General features: G+C 34.7%; 1 protein-coding gene across 1 annotated transcript; it reads left to right on the top strand.

The window, feature by feature from the left end:
- The first annotated feature begins 342 nt into the window (after window positions 1–342).
- Window positions 343–20836, top strand: LOC137022996 (thrombospondin type-1 domain-containing protein 4-like). The gene is made up of 12 exons (XM_067389503.1): window positions 343–481; window positions 8625–8829; window positions 11454–11629; window positions 12507–12606; window positions 12733–12927; window positions 13051–13180; window positions 15511–15715; window positions 16006–16179; window positions 16257–16430; window positions 17461–17640; window positions 17725–17872; window positions 19794–20836. Exons 1-12 carry the CDS (start codon window positions 407–409, stop codon window positions 19937–19939), a joined length of 1908 nt encoding a protein of 635 aa, XP_067245604.1. The 5' UTR covers window positions 343–406; the 3' UTR covers window positions 19940–20836.
- The last annotated feature ends 223 nt before the right edge of the window (window positions 20837–21059 follow it).

Genomic DNA, 21059 nt, shown 5'->3' with positions numbered 1-21059 from the left:
TGTGCGTCCCAAACCTCTTCAGAATATGACACACACTCAAACACACTCACTGGTCCATCAGGTGTGTTCACAGAGATCGAGTGATGTGAATGAATGTGTGTTGAAGGGTTTCAATTAAAAGTCTAAAAACTGATTTGTAATTGAGCTCTGATTATGAGCTATATTTGTGGACATGTACATGCAGCTGGTTTCATATGTTGTGTGTTTCTGTCTGTTATCCTAAAACTTCCCACTTCATCTCCCAGTCTCTCTCTCTCTCTCTCTCTCTCCACTGTTCCTCCTCCTCCAGCAGCTCAGCTTTCACATGTGTGTGTCGCTCAGAGAGACACTGGCTGCACAGGAGCCGCAGCGGCTCATGTGATCTGTGCTCCGGGAGGACGACACACCGTCTGTGTGTGTGTGTGTCATGATGCTGTCTGCCGTCGCTCCGCTGCTGCTCGTCTGTCTGCAGATGCGTGTCCTGGGGAAGCCGTGGTCGCAGGTCTGTGTGTTTTCATGTTTGTTGTGATGACAAACGTCTGTCCGTGTGCTGCAGAGTTTCAGAGAAACTCCGCTTTCTGGGAGTCTCTCAGGGAATTTACTTCCTACATTTACATTTATACATACATGGATTTTTTTTTCTTTCTCTTTAAGATCGTTTTACCTTGTTTGAGCTGGACTATTATCAGTCTTTTTTAGGGCTGAGCACTAAAGATTTAAATATTATGCAAAAATATTATTCAAATTGTTTTAAGAGGTGTTTGTTAGGCACAGATGTTTTAGACCACATTAATTTTTATTAAAATAAATGTGCAAAACAGATGAACACTTCACATCCAATCAGAATTTACAGTCTGAATCTGTTTTATGAGCTTTGAAGAAGTTTTGAAGTATTGAATCTGTATTCACACTGATTCATTCATTTGACATGAATCATCTGATCTTTTGACTCGAGTCCATCAGGATCCATCAGTAAAAATACAAAGTACACAGCAAAATCCCCAAAGTTAAATCAACTCTGCTTAGAGTACAATATGGTCCCTCTCTAAATAGTGTTAAAGTAACGGTGAAGCAGAGTTAAAGTCAGTTGTAGTTTTTGTGTTTCTCTTTTCTTCAGTGATTCTGCTTGTTAACAGCAGGTGTTCATCACTAACGCTCAATCATCACTTATTGAATTATCTCATTAACTTTAACTCTGCTTCACCGTTACTTTAACACTATTTAGAGAGGGACCAAATATATATGAATCACCTTTCATTTGTAAAGCATATTATTCACTGAATTAAACAGGCATGATCACATGATTATTTAAAACGAAGCATTTTTCACTGAATTTCCAGCAAAAAACTCATTTTGTGGTATAAATTGCTCTGCTCTACTTCGGATGAAACTTTTATGCGTCATCCAGCTTTTAGCTGTTCATTAGCACAGTATGTGTTTAAAGAGTGTCCTTGAGAGGGATTCTGTCTGCTTGGGTGTGAATAATCCGCACAGATGTTTTCTGAGGCCACGTTCACTTCCTACAGTACTTCCCCTCCCATCATTAACATGTCAAACGCTGCAGATACGACACCGCAGAGGCCGTTTAAATGTCATCGCAGTGCTTTTTTAATAACAGGATCCTGAGAGATGAAAGAAGGAGAGCCGTCACAGCGGTTTTTGTGCCAGCTGTGAGAAACCCAGTGCCACCGCTGGCTATTTCAGTGTGCTTTACGGCCAGCCGCTGTGTGTTTACACTCATAACCTCGACCTCAGTGCTCGTTTCCGCAGACAGACGGACGTTTCCCTCGTGCTGATGCCAGCGCTCAGATGAGCCGTAAATCACAGCCAATGCAGGATTTATGTCTTTAACATCCTATATTTCTGTTAACAGGTGAAAATCATGATCTCTTATTCTTATGCTCACACTGATGTCAAACATACTGAACGTTTTTACTTTTGGTCTTCTGTCTCTGCGTGGATGTATTTTTGCGTCGCAGACCGGTTGTCAGCTGTTTACTGAGTCTGAAGGTAATTAAAGTGGCTCCACTGCTGGAGTTAACCGTGGTAAAACAGTGGCTGTTATCTTGCCCATTATGAGCCTGCGGTTACACTTTTAAAAGCCCCACAGTGCATTTCTGCGTTTGGAGGACACATGCTGCTGCTCTCGTCCTCCACATGGGGTCCACATGAACTCTTGCAGGAATGTGTCTCGCTGTCAGACACACAGACAATTACAGACACAGTCTGTTTAGACTGGAGTGCTGCTGTGAAATATTCTTTATGTTCTAATCATATATAGTCTCCGTGACGTGCTGTCGGTTTCCACAGACACAAATATGAGTGTTATATGAGCTGTAGTGTCTAAATACTTTTTTTATATTTAGGGGTTCAAGCGTGTGGTGCCTAGAAATGTGAAACTTGTTCAGATGGGAGTAGTCTTGCCTGCTACTCAGATACCCAGACTCATCCAAATCGGTCAATAGGGGGCGCTTCAGCGATCAACAACGCAAAACTGCTTATAACTCTTAGACCGTTTGTTGTAGAAAACAGCTATTTGTGCAGTTTGTTCAAAACTTGACATGCATCATCTAGAAACACTCATGGCAAAAGTTATCAAAAGAATCTCGATTAGTGATTCAGGTTCGCAACAGGATGCCAAAATGTTTGAAGTAGGCAGTTGACTTTTACTAAAATGGTTATATCTCTTGATTGCAATGAGATATTTTCACCAAACATGGTACATGTTTGTACAAGCTCAGTCCGAGTTCACAGTAAAAAAATTGTAGCGTTTGGCCACTTGGTGGCACTGTAATAGAAAAAAAAACATGAAAACCACTACATCTACACTGATTGATTTGAAAATTTGCATGCACTGTTGATTATGTTAAAGTGATTGTCCACTTGGTGGCGCTATAAAAGGAAAAAAACATGAAAATGGCTAATAACTACGCAAACGTTAGTCCGATTGACTTGAAAATGGGCATGCAGTGTTTTATTTGTTTTTTGAAATTTGAGAGCCTGTTAGACCAGGTTAACGGAGGCTGATCAAAACAAAACTTGGTGGGCCTGTTTGACTCTTGACTCTAGCGGTCTGTGTGAAGTATGAAAGAAATCAGCCACTGGGTTGTGCTACGTATCACACATAAACTACATTCATAGCATATGCTGAATGTCCTCAATCTCTATAACTTTGCCTTAAGGTCCTAGGTTTTTCACTCAACCTCAAACCCACTGCAGTACAATTCTCTTGATTTTTTTAGGTCAATAATTATCAGAATTAATTAATTATCAAAATAATAATTATAAAATAATTATCAAAAACAAATTATCAAGGCCTCTATCGTCACTGTAGCTTATATGCGTTCCGGTCTGTTCCGTCTATGCAGTTTTTCTTTGACTACCTTGTGAATCAACGCCGCCAGGGCACGGTTGCCACCTTGTGGATAAACTAAATACTGCAAAAACGATATAAGTATACTTTGGGCTTAAGCATAAATGAGAACTTACCATGAAAAACTGAAACACAGGGTAAAAGGAAACTGAAACTAATAGGTAACATTGTAGACAAACGAAGACAAAACAGTAACCAATGAATCCGAAACTAAACAGAGCAGGGAAACAGGGACAAACAGAAACAAAACAGAATGTCAAAATAGAGTACATGAAATTAAATAATTTAAAATTATACAAGTATTAGAACAAATAATTTATAATATTTTCAATAAATTCAATAATTAAATTAAAAACCGAGTAAAGGTATTAAAAATCCAATGCATGGAAAGCAGGTTAGTGATATCTAGTGGGAGAAATAATGAAAATTGATAATAATACCATGGTGTAACCACTATATCTATCTATCTATCTATCTATCTATCTATCTATCTATCTATCTATCTATCTATCTCTATCTATCTCTATCTCTATCTCTATCTCTATCTCTATCTCTATCTCTCTCTCTCTCTCTCTCTCTCTCTCTCTCTCTCTCTCTCTCTCTTATTCTATATATATATATATATATATATATAATATGTATTCCCTAGTTGCTTATAAGAGTATTTTCAGACATAATTACTTTTATTAAGTTTTGTTTTTGGATATATATTTACACATCGTAGGCCAAGTCATTGTTGCTGATTTGTAGATTGTACCTTTTGACCAGGTAGTGGTCAGGAAGTGTTTTTAAAGCCATATAAAGCCTTTTTTTAATAATGTGTACCATTTGTTTATGTGCCACATAAGTTTCATTCCGATGAAATTATATAAAAAAAAAAAAAATTAAACGTACAATTTTTTGGTTTTTGGCCTAAAAAGAGGGTTCGTAAATTTCAGATCAATGCTTAATTATATTGTACCTCTTCATGCATCAGTCATAATGAACTGAATTTATAATGATGCCATGATATCACCGTTCTCGATTATTGCTTTCATAAATGGACGACACACTGTGATGTTTCACGGCCGTCGCCAGATAAAGTGATCTGCGAGCTCCTCATGTCTATTTGTTGGCTCTGTGAGGGAAACGCTGTGCTGGATGGAAAGTGTCGATTGAAAGGCTTCCAACCTGTCCATAAGCTCCTGGCTCCTGCAGACCAGTGCATCGTGGGAACTCGTGCAGTCGGTTCAGAGAAGAGGAGGCTCAGCGCAGCAGATGTCGTATTTCATCTGATTGTATTTATTACATGACTGCAGAAAGAAGACTTTAGGACACTAACAACTGCATTTATTTATTACAAAAGTTAGAATGTGAATTTGCAGTATAAACAAGATCCAGGTGAATGTGAGAATGTTGATCACACACACACACACACTACAAAGAACTGCTTTGTTTGAATCTCCCATAATAATTGTGATGATTCAGTCGAGGGGTTGAAACATCAATAAATTCAGAATGATTTCAGAGAGCGTGTGATTCATCGAGGGCCTTCGTTTTGCACAAATGTGTGTGTTCTTTCTGTGTGAAGGTGCTTTTGTTTGAATTCGCCCATTATGGAGTGTAAAATATCCCAGGCCGCCTGTAACCGTAGCCGTCGGGTCAGTCCGACTGCGTCTTTCCCGCTGCCAGCTTCATTCTCGCTGGTGAACCACAAACCCGAGCCGCCCAGTTGGTTCAAAGAGCTTTTACTGTAGATGGACTTCAGAGAGGATATTACATATCAGACGAGACGCTGATCCCGTCACATTTACATTCAGTCTGAAACTCTAGAGGTTTGGTGTTTCAGGGCCATCATGCGTCCAGCTGTCATGTCTGCAGCGCTGCATCTGCATTTCCGCATAATGGAAATGGATGATGTTTACATGCAGAAAGATATTCTCTAATCTTCACTATAATCTCAGAGCAGAAGCTGATGTGAAGAGCTCCACCTGTGGTGGGAACTAGAGGAGAATCTGCTTCATATATCCACTAAAAATCACCAAAACACCATCAGCTGTCGTTCAGCAGTGAGTCTGAAGGGAATTTTAGGAATGTTGAAATCCATGTTTTGGTGTTTCTCCGGGTGCCAAACAGGCCGGATGTCCTACAGAGAGAGACAGAGAGAACAGCTCTGGGAACGACATGACCTGGATTCAGGTCTGATGCTTCCTTCAGGTCCTCCTGGGAAATTCCTACTTACATGTCTGAATGTCATTACCATCATTTGTATTTTGTGTCCGAAGGGATTTTGGTCAGACTAAATGGATGCTGTAATGATAACTATTGCAATAACGATAATAAAAATAATGATAACTCAAACAATAAATATAATGATGAGACCAAGAATGATAACTATAACAATAACTGTATTTGCGTCCAGACCAAGAATAGCAATAACTATAGCGATAACTATAACGATAACTATATTTGCATCTAGACCAAGAATAACTATAACTATAGCGATAACTATAACGATAACTATATTTGCATCTAGACCAAGAATAATTATAACGATAACTATATTTGCATCCAGACCAACAATAACTATAACTATAGCGATAACTATAACGATAACTATATTTGCATCTAGACCAAGAATAATTATAACGATAACTATATTTGCATCCAGACCAACAATAACTATAACTATAGCGATAACTATAACGATAACTATTTGCATCTAGACCAAGAATAATTATAACGATAACTATATTTGCATCTAGACCAAGAATAATTATAACGATAACTATATTTGCATCCAGACCAACAATAACTATAACTATAGCGATAACTATAACGATAACTATATTTGCATCTAGACCAAGAATAACTATAACTATAGCGATAACTATAACGATAACTATATTTGCATCTAGACCAAGAATAATTATAACGATAACTATATTTGCATCCAGACCAACAATAACTATAACTATAGCGATAACTATAACGATAACTATATTTGCATCTAGACCAAGAATAATTATAACGATAACTATATTTGCATCCAGACCAACAATAACTATAACTATAGCGATAACTATAACGATAACTATTTGCATCTAGACCAAGAATAATTATAACGATAACTATATTTGCATCTAGACCAAGAATAATTATAACGATAACTATATTTGCATCCAGACCAACAATAACTATAACTATAGCGATAACTATAACGATAACTATATTTGCATCTAGACCAAGAATAATTATAACGATAACTATATTTGCATCCAGACCAACAATAACTATAACTATAGCTATAGCGATAACTATAACGATAACTATATTTGCATCTAGACCAAGAATAATTATAACGATAACTATATTTGCATCCAGACCAAGAATAACGATAACTATAACTATATTTGCATCCAGACCAAGAATAACAATAACTATAGCGATAACTATAACGATAACTATATTTGCATCAAGACCAAGAATAACTATAACTATAGCGATAACTATAACGATAACTATATTTGCATCTAGACCAAGAATAATTATAACGATAACTATATTTGCATCCAGACCAACAATAACTATAACTATAGCGATAACTATAACGATAACTATATTTGCATCTAGACCAAGAATAATTATAACGATAACTATATTTGCATCCAGACCAACAATAACTATAACTATAGCTATAGCGATAACTATAACGATAACTATATTTGCATCTAGACCAAGAATAATTATAACGATAACTATATTTGCATCCAGACCAAGAATAACGATAACTATAACTATATTTGCATCCAGACCAAGAATAACAATAACTATAGCGATAACTATAACGATAACTATATTTGCATCAAGACCAAGAATAACTATAACTATAGCGATAACTATAACGATAACTATATTTGCATCTAGACCAAGAATAACTATAACTATAGCGATAACTATAACGATAACTATATTTGCATCTAGACCAAGAATAATTATAACGATAACTATATTTGCATCCAGACCAAGAATAACTATAACGATAACTATATTTGCATCCAGACCAAGAATAACAATAACTATAGCGATAACTATAACGATAACTATATTTGCATCCGGACCAAGAATAACAATAACTATAGCGATAACTATATTTGCATCCAGACCAAGAATAACAATAACTATAACGATAACTATATTTGCATCCAGACCAAGAATAACAATAACTATAGCGATAACTATAACGATAACTATATTTGCATCCGGACCAAGAATAACAATAACTATAGCGATAACTATAACAATAACTATATTTGCATCCAGACCAAGAATAACTATAACGATAACTATAACTATATTTGCATCCAGTCCAAGAATAACAATAACTATAACGATAACTATAACAATAACTATATTTGCATCCAGACCAAGAATAACAATAACTGTAGCGATAACTATAACGATAACTATATTTGCATCTAGACCAAGAATAACTATAGTGATAACTATATTTGCGCCCAGACAAAGAATAACGATAACTATAAGGATAACTATATTTGCGTCCAGTCCAAGAATAACAATAACTATAACGATAACTATAACGATAACTATATTTGCATCTAGACCAAGAATAACTATAGTGATAATTATATTTGCGTCCAGACCAAGAATGATCACTTATTGACAAGCTCTTTTTTCCTCCAGTCTCCACTGACCGCTGTGTGTTTTGTGTGTGAATTCTTTGACTGTGAATCTGTAATGATGAGTCTGGCACTTGCAGGACGCTGCGGTCTGGACAGGACGGCCGTTGTTCTGGAGAGCTGGATGGGGTTTGACAGCAGGTCAGATGCTGAGATGACCACTGGCTCTGGCTTCAGCAAGGGATTATGGGTGTTTGTGTCTGTACCTCCTACAGGGTCACGGTCTCCAAACTCTTTCTCTTTTCCTCATTTGTTCCTCTCCTGTCGTTTTCTGTCTTTTCACTCCCATCTTTCTGCACCTGTTCACTAAACCCTGGATTTATGGAGCGCTGAAAAGAAAAATATATTCCCTGTCTCCAGCGCTGATGTCTGATTAACGGTCGTTTCCGCCCACATCACTGTTGCATCATGAAAACAGACGTACAGTTTTCAGAAAAGATCAAGCTGTTTAAACCATTAGCCAAGTAAACTGATCACATGACAACATCTTCATCACTGCAGGTCTCCACCTGCATCTTACACACATGCTACTGACCTTAGTGCAGCATGTGTTTATTAGAGGTCATTGACGTCTGCTGTGTTTCTCTGTGCAGAGCGCCGGCTGCGACGACCTCTTGGGTTCTGGGAAGGTGCCTGATAAATGCGGCGTGTGCGGAGGGGACAACAGCGCATGTAAGCTCGTCTCGGGCCTGTTTCAACACAGCCTGTCCAAAGTAGGCTACCACAAGATCGTGGAGATTCCGCCAGGAGCCACAAAAATAAATGTCACGGAGATGGTGAAGAGCAGGAACTATCTGGGTGAGTAAATGCCAGTTCACTGCAATAACGATAACTATAATGATAACTATGACTAAAACTATAGTAAAAAATATAATAACTATGACGATAACTATAGCGATTACTATAACAATAACTACAATAACTATAACAATGACTATAGCGATAACTTAACTATAATGAAAACTATACTGTTAACTATAACAATAACTTAAACAAAAACTAACGATAACTACAACTAAAACTATAATGAAAACAATACCGAAAACTATAACGATAACTATATCACAACAGCTAAAACTATAATGATAACTATAATGATAAATATAGCGATTATTATAACAATAACTATAATAATTGTAATAATAACTATAGCGTTAACTATAACAATAACTATAGTGATAACTATAACTAAAAATATAACAAAAAATATAATGATAACTATAAAAGTAACTATATAGATTAAAATAACAGTGACTATAACGATACCTATAATGATAACTATAATGAAAACTCTAACGATAACTATCTAAAACTATAATGATAACTATAACAATAAATATTGTGATTATTGAAATGATACCTATAATAACTAACAATAACTATAAATAAAACTATAACAAAAAATATAAGTATAACTATATTGATTACAATAACTAATAATAACTATAGCGATTACTATAACAATAACTATAATAATTACAACAATGACTATAACGAAATCTCTAACGCTAACTATATCACAACAGCTAAAACTATAAAGATAACTATAACGATAAATACAGTGATTATTGTAACGATAACTATAATTAACAATAACTATAGCAATTTCTATAGTGATAATTATAAAGATAACTATAAATAAAACTAACAAAAATATAATGATATCTATAACAGTAACTATATCGATTACAATAACTAAAAATAACTATAGCGATAACTAATGATAACCATAACGAAATCTATAACTATAGCAATAACTATAATTGAACTATACTGATTACTATAATGATATCTAAAATTATATTTATAACAATAACGATAACATTATCAAAAACTACAACAAAAACTATAATGAAAACTATAACGATAACAACAACTGAAACTGAAATGATAACTTTAACGATAACTATAGCAATTACCACGATAACTATAATAATATAACTAAAACTATATAAAAAAAATAATGATAACTATAACAGAATATTGATTAAAATAACAATAACTATAGCGATAACTATAACCAAAACTATACTAACTATAACTAAAACTATAACAAAAAACGATAACGATAACCACAACTAAAACTATAATGAAAACTATATTAGTATTCAAACCAACACACAGAATCGATCTCTAAGCGCCGCAGTTTTGTCATTTTTTGTCGTTCCGTAAGTAGAATAGGGAAGGCGTAGGACATACAGCGTAAGCCTTTTGAAGAATACGGAAAGCGGAAGCACGTGCAAGGCGATCATTTGTGTTTATAAAGCATATACAGTTGTATTTTTTTTCGAAAATGAGCGATGGTTTCTCTAGATGAGACTCTTATTCCTCGTCTGGGATCGTTTAAAGCCCTTTGAAGCTGCACTGAAACTGTAATTTTGACCTTCAACCGTTTGGGCTCCAGTGAAGTCCAAAAATCCTGGAATGTTTTCATCAAAAACTTTAATTTCTTTTCGACTGACGAAAGAAAGACATGAACACCTTGGATGACATGGGGGTGAGGAAATTATCAGGAAAAATGTATTTGAAATTGAACTAATCCTTTAACTTCCAACGCCTCATAACCAACCTTCATCACAACATCACATGCTTTCAGTCTCTGTCACATTAATAAATGTCACATGTTCTGATTGTCTGTGATTTTGTGGCTTCATGCATTTACTTTTATGGGAAAAAAAGCATTTTGTAAAGCACCAAATGTGTCTTAAAAAGTCAAAATAGTGTCTGAAGCAGCTGTTTCAGAGCACTTTAAACATGTGCTTGTAAAAAACGTGTTAAATTACAACCCAGCTCAGACTCCGGAAAACGTCTTAACGTGTATTTCTGTCTCTCTGTAAGTGCAGGTCTGTTAGTTAAAGTCCCAGACAGCATGATAGACTGACGCTGAGATAGAAGCGAGCCACAGATTGAGTTTTTCTTGTCACGGCTGTAATGAGCGCCACGCTGCTGCTCAGCGGTTTCACGGCCTCCTTCCTGCGCCTGCGGCTGCGCACATAAACACTCTCTCCATCATTCCGCCTTCAGCTCAGCGCTTCTAATTCAGCCGTCAGGTCTGTGATGGTTTTGCTGCTTGTTTCCAGTAGCTGGACAGGGTTTATGTGTCTGCCGTGGTTGTTGCTGAAGATCAGATGTCAGGATTAACTGCGCTTTATTCAATGACAAACTCAGTGGAGGATGGAAAATTCTTTTCTCACAGTGTCCGTTTTTCCCTCTCCTGATTTATGAGCCACAGGATTCAATAAACTTCCCACACAAACGCTCAGAGCAAAGATGAGCCGACCGATGGCCTCAGGTCACTGAAGGCTTGAGTTTTATTTGCATGTCAGCGTGTGTTAGAAGCTCCTTTAGCTGCTGAAGTTCTCTGTCAGCAACAATAACTCTGACCAGCTACTGTGTGTGTGTGTGTGTGTGTGTGTGTGCAGCTCTGCTCAGTCGGTCTGGCCGATCCATTATTAATGGAAACTGGGCCATCGACCGTCCAGGAATGTATGAGGGAGTGGGAACAATGTTCACGTACCGACGGCCCAATGAGATCAGCAGCACCGCCGGAGAGTCGTTCCTGGCCGAGGGGCCGACCAATGAAATCCTGGATGTTTATGTGAGTGACGCATCAAAACTTGATATCTATTGTTACCACTTTTATTGTAACACATTTTTGGAACCCAACATTATGTTATTGCAATATAATAATGAATTATTAATGTTTAATATCAATATAATTATGTAATCTAATCCTGAGTTATTTAATTACTATAATTACACTAATATTATCATTGATATATTCATATTATAATTTATTATTATTACTATTGTTATTGTGTTAATATTATTATAACTTCATTAGTTTTTTTAATTTTATTAATTATATTTATATATTAATTTTTAGTTTATATTTATATGTAATATATAAATTATTTATTATATTGTATATGTAATTCATAAATTACATTTATTAAAGTATTAATTTTATTAATTCATTTTTATCATTATATTAATTTAATTATTTTATTATTATTATTGTATCAGTATTATTAATACAAATGTAAATACATTAATATATTAATATTATAATTTATTATAATTATTGTATTAATATTATTATAAATATATTAATACTATATTTTATTATTACCATTATTAATATTATTATTAATGCATTTTTATATGTAAATGTATTAATTTAGCAGACACTTTTTACATAAATGACTTATTATTGGAGCATTTTTACATATGTATTTATTTAGCAGATTTTTGCAGATTATTTTAAATGAGGAGCATCATAAGCAGTGCCAGTTCACTCAAGTTTAAGCTTCTCAAACATGACAAGAAACTGAAAGTTGTGTGACCATGCTGAAGATCTTCCGGACGTTCAAACGTCTCACATTGATGCCGTGTGATCCAGTTCATCCTCGATCCGCAGGAAGACTGCAGCTGTCAGTGGATTCTAATCATTACTGATGTTTGTCTCGTCTCAGATGATCTACCAGCAGCCCAATCCAGGCGTCCATTATGAGTTCATCATGCCGTCAGAGAACGCTGTCGATGCTCAGCGTCCTGAAGAGAACCAACTGGACGGTGAGTCCATCCAGCAGATCCTAACGGGACACTTGGCGCGCTTTTCTATTGCCTTTTTTCCCTATTATGCATTGACCATGTGAAAATGACAGCATTCAGTTTACTGTATCTCGTGTTGCTCCACAGTAAATGTTGTGAACGGTCAGACAGATTCTGATGCAAACGGCCAGTCGACCCTGGAGGGTCATGAGGGGTCAGGGGTCAAGCATCCCCCTCCCACCCCGGATAATCAGCTTCCTGCAGCTCCGCCTTCGACCAGATTCAGAGAGTATAACTGGAAGCTCAGCGGCAGCACAGACTGCAGCGCCTCCTGTGGCAGAGGTCAGAAACACATCATGACTGAACGCAGAAACACTGTAAAATGATTCAGTCAGTCTTAAGAAGGAAGCTGCTGCATGAGAGGCTCATTTTGTGATAAATTTGGTTTGTTGATCTCATGTGCAGGTAGCAGGTACTCAGTGTTCGTCTGCGTCCATCGGGTCACTCACGCACACGTGCCGACCGGTCTGTGCGACAACAGCACCAAACCCAGCGCGCAGGAGGAGCCGTGCAACGTCCAGCCCTGTCCCGCTTTGTGAGTCTCCTTTTCTTCTTTGTGTGTGTTCTGCAAATGTAGTTTAGCTCCAGATAGTGTTCTAGTGACTAGAAGACTTGATTGTCTGGTTCAGGTTAGTTTGATCAGGGCCGGATTTGAAGAACCTGCAGTAAATGAAGGTGACAGTCTTATACTGACATCCAGTGGAGTAAATTTAGCGTCGAGTCATCCTGTTGTCTATCGTGCTTTAACATAGAGCGAGTTTTAGAGCTGGGCGATATGATGATATATAACGATGATACGAGTGATCCTCTGGATTTACATTAGATATATTGTGTTTATAGTGTTGTCTAGAGCAATATCAGTGCAGCAGTGACTCGAACATGACTGAGTGATCAAGACAACTGATTTAAATATTGTTTGATTAAGAGATTTAAATATCGTCAGTTTTGTTTGATTATGATTTTTTTATATTTGTCGGTTTTGTTCGATTAAGAGATTTTAATATTGTCTGTTTTGTTCGATTACAAGATTTACATTTTAATGGTTTTGTTCGATTACAAGATTTTAATTTGATGGTTTTGTTCGATTAAGAGATTTTAATATTGTTGGTTTTGTTCAATTAAGAGATTTTAATATTGTTGGTTTTGTTCGATTACGAGATTTTAATATTGTTGGTTTTGTTCAATTAAGAGATTTTAATATTGTTGGTTTTGTTCAATTAAGAGATTTTAATATTGTTGGTTTTGTTCAATTAAGAGATTTTAATATTGTTGGTTTTGTTCGATTACGAGATTTTAATTTGACGGTTTTGTTCGATTAAGAGATTTCAATATTATGAATTTTGTTCTATTAAGAGATTTTAATATTGTCGGTTTTGTTCGATTAGAAGATTTTAATTTTGATGGTTTGTTCGATTAAGAGATTTCAATATTGTCGGTTTTGTTCGATTTAAGAGATTTTAATTTTTGTTGTTTTGTTCAATTACAAGATTTACATTTTGATGGTTTTGTTCAATTACGAGATTTTAATATTGTCGGTTTTGTTCGATTAAGAGATTTTAATATTGTCGGTTTTGTTTGATTTCAAGATTTACATTTTGATGGTTTTGTTCGATTAAGAGATTTTAATAGTGTCGGTTTTGTTCGATTACGAGATTTTAATTAGTTTTGTTCGATTAAGAGATTTTAATATTGTTGGTTTTGTTCGATTACGAGATTTTAATTAGATAGTTTTGTTCGATTAAGAGATTTCAATATTGTCAGTTTTGTTCAATTACGAGATTTAAATATTGTCGGTTTTGTTCGATTAAGAGATTTTAATATTGTCGGTTTTGTTTGATTTCAAGATTTACATTTTGATGGTTTTGTTCGATTAAGAGATTTTAATAGTGTCGGTTTTGTTCGATTATGAGATTTTAATTTCACGGTTTTGTTTGATTAAGAGATTTTAATATTGTTGGTTTTGTACGATTACGAGATTTTAATTTGATGGTTTTGTACGATTAAGAGATTGTAATATGGTCAGTTTTGTTCGATTACGAGATTAAATATTGTCGGTTTTGTTTGATTAAGAGATTTTAATATTGTCGGTTTTGTTTCATTTATAGATTTAAATGTTGTTTTGTTCGATTACAAGATTTTAATTTTGTTCGATTAAGAGATTTCAATATTGTCGGTTTTGTTCAATTAAGAGATTTTAATATTGTTGGTTTTGTTCGATTAAGAGATTTCAATATTATGAATTTTGTTTGATTAAGAGATTTTAATATTGTCAGTTTTGTTCGATTACGAGATTTAAATATTGTCGGTTTTGTTCGATTAAGAGATTTTAATATTGTTGGTTTTGTTCAATTACAAGATTTTAATTTTGACGGTTTTGTTTGATTACAAGATTTTAATATTGTTGGTTTTGTTTCATTTACAGATTTAAATGTTGTTTTGTTCGATTACAAGATTTTAATTTTGTTCGATTAAGAGATTTCAATATTGTCGGTTTTGTTAAATTAAGAGATTTTAATATTGTTGGTTTTGTTAAATTAAGAGATTTTAATATTGTCGGTTTTGTTCAATTACAAGATTTAAATATTGTCAGTTTTGTTCGATTAGAAGATTTTCATTTTGATGGTTTTGTTCAATAAAGAAGACTTAAATATTGCTGATTTAAACATTGGTTGGTTTTATATAGAATAGTATGCATCATCAATAAAGTGTATACTGAATCCATGTTAATATAATAATAAAGTGTTTTATAAAATAATATCCACAAAAGACTGAAAGTAGTCACCCTTCAGATGTCACTACATTCATGTCATGACACGAGCTCTCGTAGAATACCACTGATTGATTTGTCTGTGAACGTGTGTTCAGTTGGGACATCGGCGAGTGGTCCGAGTGCAGTAAGACGTGCGGTTTGGGGCTGCAGCATCGTCAGGTCCTGTGTCGTCAGGCGTACGCCAACCGCACGTTAAACGTGCACATCAGCCGGTGCCAGCACCTGGAGCGGCCCGAGACCAGCAGCACCTGCCAGCTGAAGATCTGCAGCGAGTGGCAGATTCGCTCGGAGTGGAGTCCCGTGAGTGACAGCTGTCAGTCACAGCCCCTCCTACCCGCTGATTGGCCACACACGTGAGGACTCTGAGCAATAGCCTATCAGCGGGGGCAGTGGGCGGAGCTTTGGATTTGATAACTGCAATAACACTAGTTTCATTAGAGGGTACAAGTAAGGCTAAAAACATCCTACACACATGCAGTCTTGCATTACTGTGGCAGAATCAATCTTCAAACGTGAAACTGAGCTGTGTCGGGAGAAGCGTCCGTGCACAGCTTAAACGCATTAGTGTGTGTGTGTGTGTGTGTTGTCAGTGTTCTGTGCCGTGCGGCGTGGGTCAGAGGTCACGTGAGGTGCACTGTGTCAGTAATGTTGGTGATATCGTGGAAGATGAGGAGTGCAACATGAAACTCCGTCCCAGCGACATGGAGAACTGCGACGCGGGTCCGTGTACCAAGAGCTGGTTCTTCAGCGAGTGGAGCGCTCAGGTGAGTCACGCCAGAACACGTCTGGTTTCTGATCACGCATGTGTCGCTGCGCTCACGTGTTTGTGCTGTGACGGCAGTGCTCTGTGGACTGCGGCATGGGTGTGCGGACGCGCGGCGTTCTGTGTCTCAGCAATCACATCAGCAGTCTGCCTCTGGAGGGCTGCGGGTCCGAGCGGCCGGCCGAGGCTCAGCCCTGCAACAACGGCCCCTGTGAGAGCCGCACCGAGTGGTTCACCGGCCCCTGGAGTCAGGTACGGCCCTCCGATCATGTGGCGATCACAGCAGACTGATGTTGTAGATCAGGGTTAGAGTTCGTGAGTTACAAAAACTAATAATTAAATCATAAAAATGTCCAATTAAAATAAATGAATAATTTCAAATAAAATAATCAAGGTAAAACATTTACTAAAAATTAACTGAATCACAAAAATGCTGAAAAAAGTATTAAATCATAATTAAAATAAACTATATTAAAATAAAACAATAACTTAAAAATGTACTAAAAATGTATGAAATCATAAAATGCAAAATTAATATAAATTATTGTAAAATAAATACATACAAAAAATTAATTAAATCATAAAAATGCAATAATTAAATAAATAAAAACAATCAAAATAAACACTAAAATTGATTGAATAATAAAATGCGGAATTAATATTTAATTGATTTTAAACATTAAAACAATCTAAATAAACATTTGCTAAAAAATGTATTTAATCATAAAAATGTAAAATTAAAACATCAAACAGTCAAAATAAACACTTAATAAAGATTTATTAAATTAATATAAATGATTTTAAAATAAAAGCAATCAAAACAAACACTAAAATGAATTGAATCATAAAATACAAAATTAAATAAATGATTTTAAAATGAAAACACTAAAAAAAACACAAATTAATTAAATAATAACATGCAAAATTAAATGATTTTAAAATATAAAAAAATGTAAATACTAAAAATTAAATCATATAATTTCAAAATTAAAGTAAATGATTTTCAAATAAAAACACTCAAACACAAATTAATTGAATCATGAAATACAAATTTACAAAATAATCAAAATTAACGATTGCTAAAACAAATGAAATCCTAAAAAAAAAAAATTAATTAATTGAATCATAAAATGCTAAATTAATCAGTTTATTAAAGGATTTTAAAAACAATCAAAATAAACAGTTACAAAATATTTAACAACTCATACAATGCAAATTAAAATGTGTGTGTGTGTGTGTGTGTGTGTGTGTGTGTGTGTGTGTGTGTGTGTGTGTGTGTCAGTGCTCGGCGGAGTGCGGCACCGGCAGCCAGCAGAGGGCAGTAGCGTGTCTGATGAGGTCTGATGAGGGTTTTGCGGTGATGCCGGCGTACGAGTGCTCGTCTCTGGACCGCCCGCTCAGCCAGCAGAGCTGCTTCATCAAGGCCTGCGGAGCGAAGTGGTTCCACACGGACTGGAGCGCGGTGAGACAGAGCAGCTAACAGCCGCACAGCAGCTTTGCAGAATCAGACACTGTAAATGTGGCTCTTCTGTCTGCATGTTTCCAGTGCTCCAAGACGTGTGAGGCCGGCTACCGTGTGCGAGAGGTGCGCTGTCTCTCTGATGATCACATGACCACCAGCGAGCGCTGTGAGGAAACGCTGAAGCCGCACGACAGGGAGGAGTGTAACCCTGAGCCCTGCCTCCCTCTGATTGGTCAGTTCCATCATGAATATATAAACATGTCACTTCATATTCATCCGTCGCATTTACCCAAAAATTAAAAGAAAGAAACTGTATTTTGCATATAGAACATTTAAATGGTCAAAAGTTTGGGAACATTACAATTTTTAACGTTTTTGAAGAAAGTTTCTTCTGCTCATCAAGGCTGCATTTATTTCATAATAATACAGAAAAATAGTGTGAAATATTATTACAGTTTAAAATTATGGTTTTCTATTATAATATACTTTAAAATATAATTTATTTCTGTGATCAAAGCTGAATTTTCAGCATCATTACTTCAGTCTTCAGTGTCACATGATCCTTCAGAAATCATTCTGATATGATGATTTGCTGCTCAGTTATTATCAAAGTTGGAAACAGTTGTGCTGCTTAATATTTTTTGGAAACTGTGATACTTTTCAGGATTCATTGATGAATAAAAATGTTAAAAAGAACAGAATTTATTCAAAATATAAATATTTTCTAACAATATAAATCTTTACTATCACTTTTTATCAATTTAACACATCAGTGCTGAAAAAAATGAATTTATTTCCAAAAAAAAAAAGAAAGAAAAAAAATGACTGACCCCAAACTTATGAACAGTAGTGTATATTGTTACAAAAAAATTAATTTAAATAAATGCTGATATTTTTCTTTACTTTTTATTCATCAAAGAATCCTAAAAAAGTATCACAGGTTATAAAATAATATTAAGCAGCACAACTGTTTCCAACATTGATCATAAATCATCATATTAGAATGATTTCTGAAGGATCATGTGACACTGAAGATTGGATTTAATGATGCTGAAAATTCAGCTTTGAATCGCAGAAATTAATTATATTTTAAAGTATATTAAAATAGAAAACCATAATTTTAAATTGTAATAATATTTCACAATATTATTGTTTTTTTCTGTATTTATTATGAAATAAATGCAGCCTTAATGAGCAGAAGAGACTTTGTTCAAAAACATTAAAAATAGTAATGTTCCCAAACTTTTGATGGGTAGTGTGTATATATATATATATATATATATATATATATATATATATATATATATATATATATATATATATATATACTGTATATAACTATTTTCCTTGATGTATGTATGTGTATATATATATATATATATATATATATATATATATATATATATATATATATATATATTTATATATATATATATTTATTTATTTTTTAAATATGTATTTATTTATTTAAATGTTCTACAAGAAAAATAGTTTAAACATATTTAAATAAAATATATGATTATTATATATTATTATAAACATATTTAAATAAAATACATAAATATATATATATATATATATATATATATATATATATATATATATATATACATATATATATTTAACATAAAATAACTATATGTAAATATTATATATAATTATTATATATTATAGATTAACTGTATTTTGTAGAAAAAATATATAGAAAATTTAAATAAATACAAATTTTAAATATTAAATATATAATATTTAAATATATATATATATATATATATTTAAATAAATAAATGTTACATATATATATATATATATATATATATATATATATATATATATATATATATATATATATATATAACTTATATTTAAATATTTTTAAATATTTATTTACATTTTCTACATGCAAAATGTTGTTTCTTTTGATTTTTGGGTAAATGTGATATAATGTGAGAAAATTTGGGGTAAATATGCTTAATCATCATAAATATACTGCAACAATGGAAAAATGGGCTTGATTTTCCTCATGCAAATATTTTTTTTCTTATGATTTTATTTTCATGATTTTAAGATTTGGTTTGTATTTTCTTATGCTGGGACCTGAACATGTTTTTGTGAGATTCATGGTTGGTTCTGTTTAATTTCTGTGTTTTCAGATGAAAAGTGTCGTGATAAATACTTCAACTGTAACGTGGTGGTCCAGGCGCGTCTCTGCGTGTACGACTACTATCAGACGGCGTGTTGCGTGTCCTGCAGGCGTGTGGCGCACCGGAGCTCCGGACGCTGGAGACGCCGATCCTGAGGACATCCGTCCATCTGAACCGGAACGAGGGAGAAACGGACTAACCGCTCGTCACTAATTCTGTTTGGATGGGAAATGTGTGGCCTCGTCGTGGTTCTTCAGCGGGAACCAAACACACATGTGGCATAAACAGACCATCTGAAACTCTAAAGACGCTCGACAGGATCAGTGTCACGAACTGTACGGAGATCAGTGAGTACACCGAACACGGGAAACTGCGCTGCGAACGAGACGAGAACGAGATTCTCCAGCACCATCACTGTATTAGTTCTGTTCACACTGCGTGAGTTTAATGTGGATTCAGTCCTGAACCATTCTGTGTGTTTGTCGCTGAATGAAGCGCTGTATTTCACTGCGGCGTGAACGTGTTCAGCTCACTGTAAAACTGGAACACAACAGTCAGGGAACGTTCTCTCAACGTTATGAACAAACGTTCTTCCAGTAACGTTAATAGAACGTTGGTTCAAAGTTATCTGGTCTCAAATAATGTTCTCAAATCGTTAGCACAAAAACATTAGTTATACATCGTTCACGTTTCTTAACGAGAAGAAATAACCTAAAAATAATGTATTTACAAAATATGATTCACAAATGTATAAGCTAATTCACATTCACAAACAATATATTTGCAAAACTGAAATCAATCTCATTCATGTTCACAAAATAAGATTCAGAAATTTTGAAATTTTGTTTTCATATCATCACATCATGATGGTTTTGTGTCTGTTTTGAGACTTTCCTTTCAGACACTGTGATTTTCACTTAAGCCAATCAGATGTGGGTTATCCATCCATCCAGCCAATCATAATACACCTTTGCTCAGTGCTTTGAGTCAAGCAGCAAAATGTGGCTTGATTAATTTTGAGACTATTTTATCTCCATAATAACGACACAAATGAGAAGAGTCACATGCAGTCACATGTATATTTTTATTGTACTCGCGTGTATTTATATTTTGAACACATTCAGTTTTTGTAGTTTTGAAACAGATTTGTCGACATCTTCATACTCGTTCAGATCCGTTGAGCTGTATCTTTTTACTCTTTATAAAGTGATTAAAGTCTAAAGTTGAATTCTGAATGAATCTTCTGATGAGTTTTTAAACTGGGGTCCGGGGAAA

Source organism: Chanodichthys erythropterus, chromosome 7, assembly GCF_024489055.1.
Source record: "Chanodichthys erythropterus isolate Z2021 chromosome 7, ASM2448905v1, whole genome shotgun sequence".
In the NCBI taxonomy this organism is placed as follows: domain Eukaryota; kingdom Metazoa; phylum Chordata; class Actinopteri; order Cypriniformes; family Xenocyprididae; genus Chanodichthys; species Chanodichthys erythropterus.
This window is presented reverse-complemented; position numbering and strand designations above follow the sequence as displayed.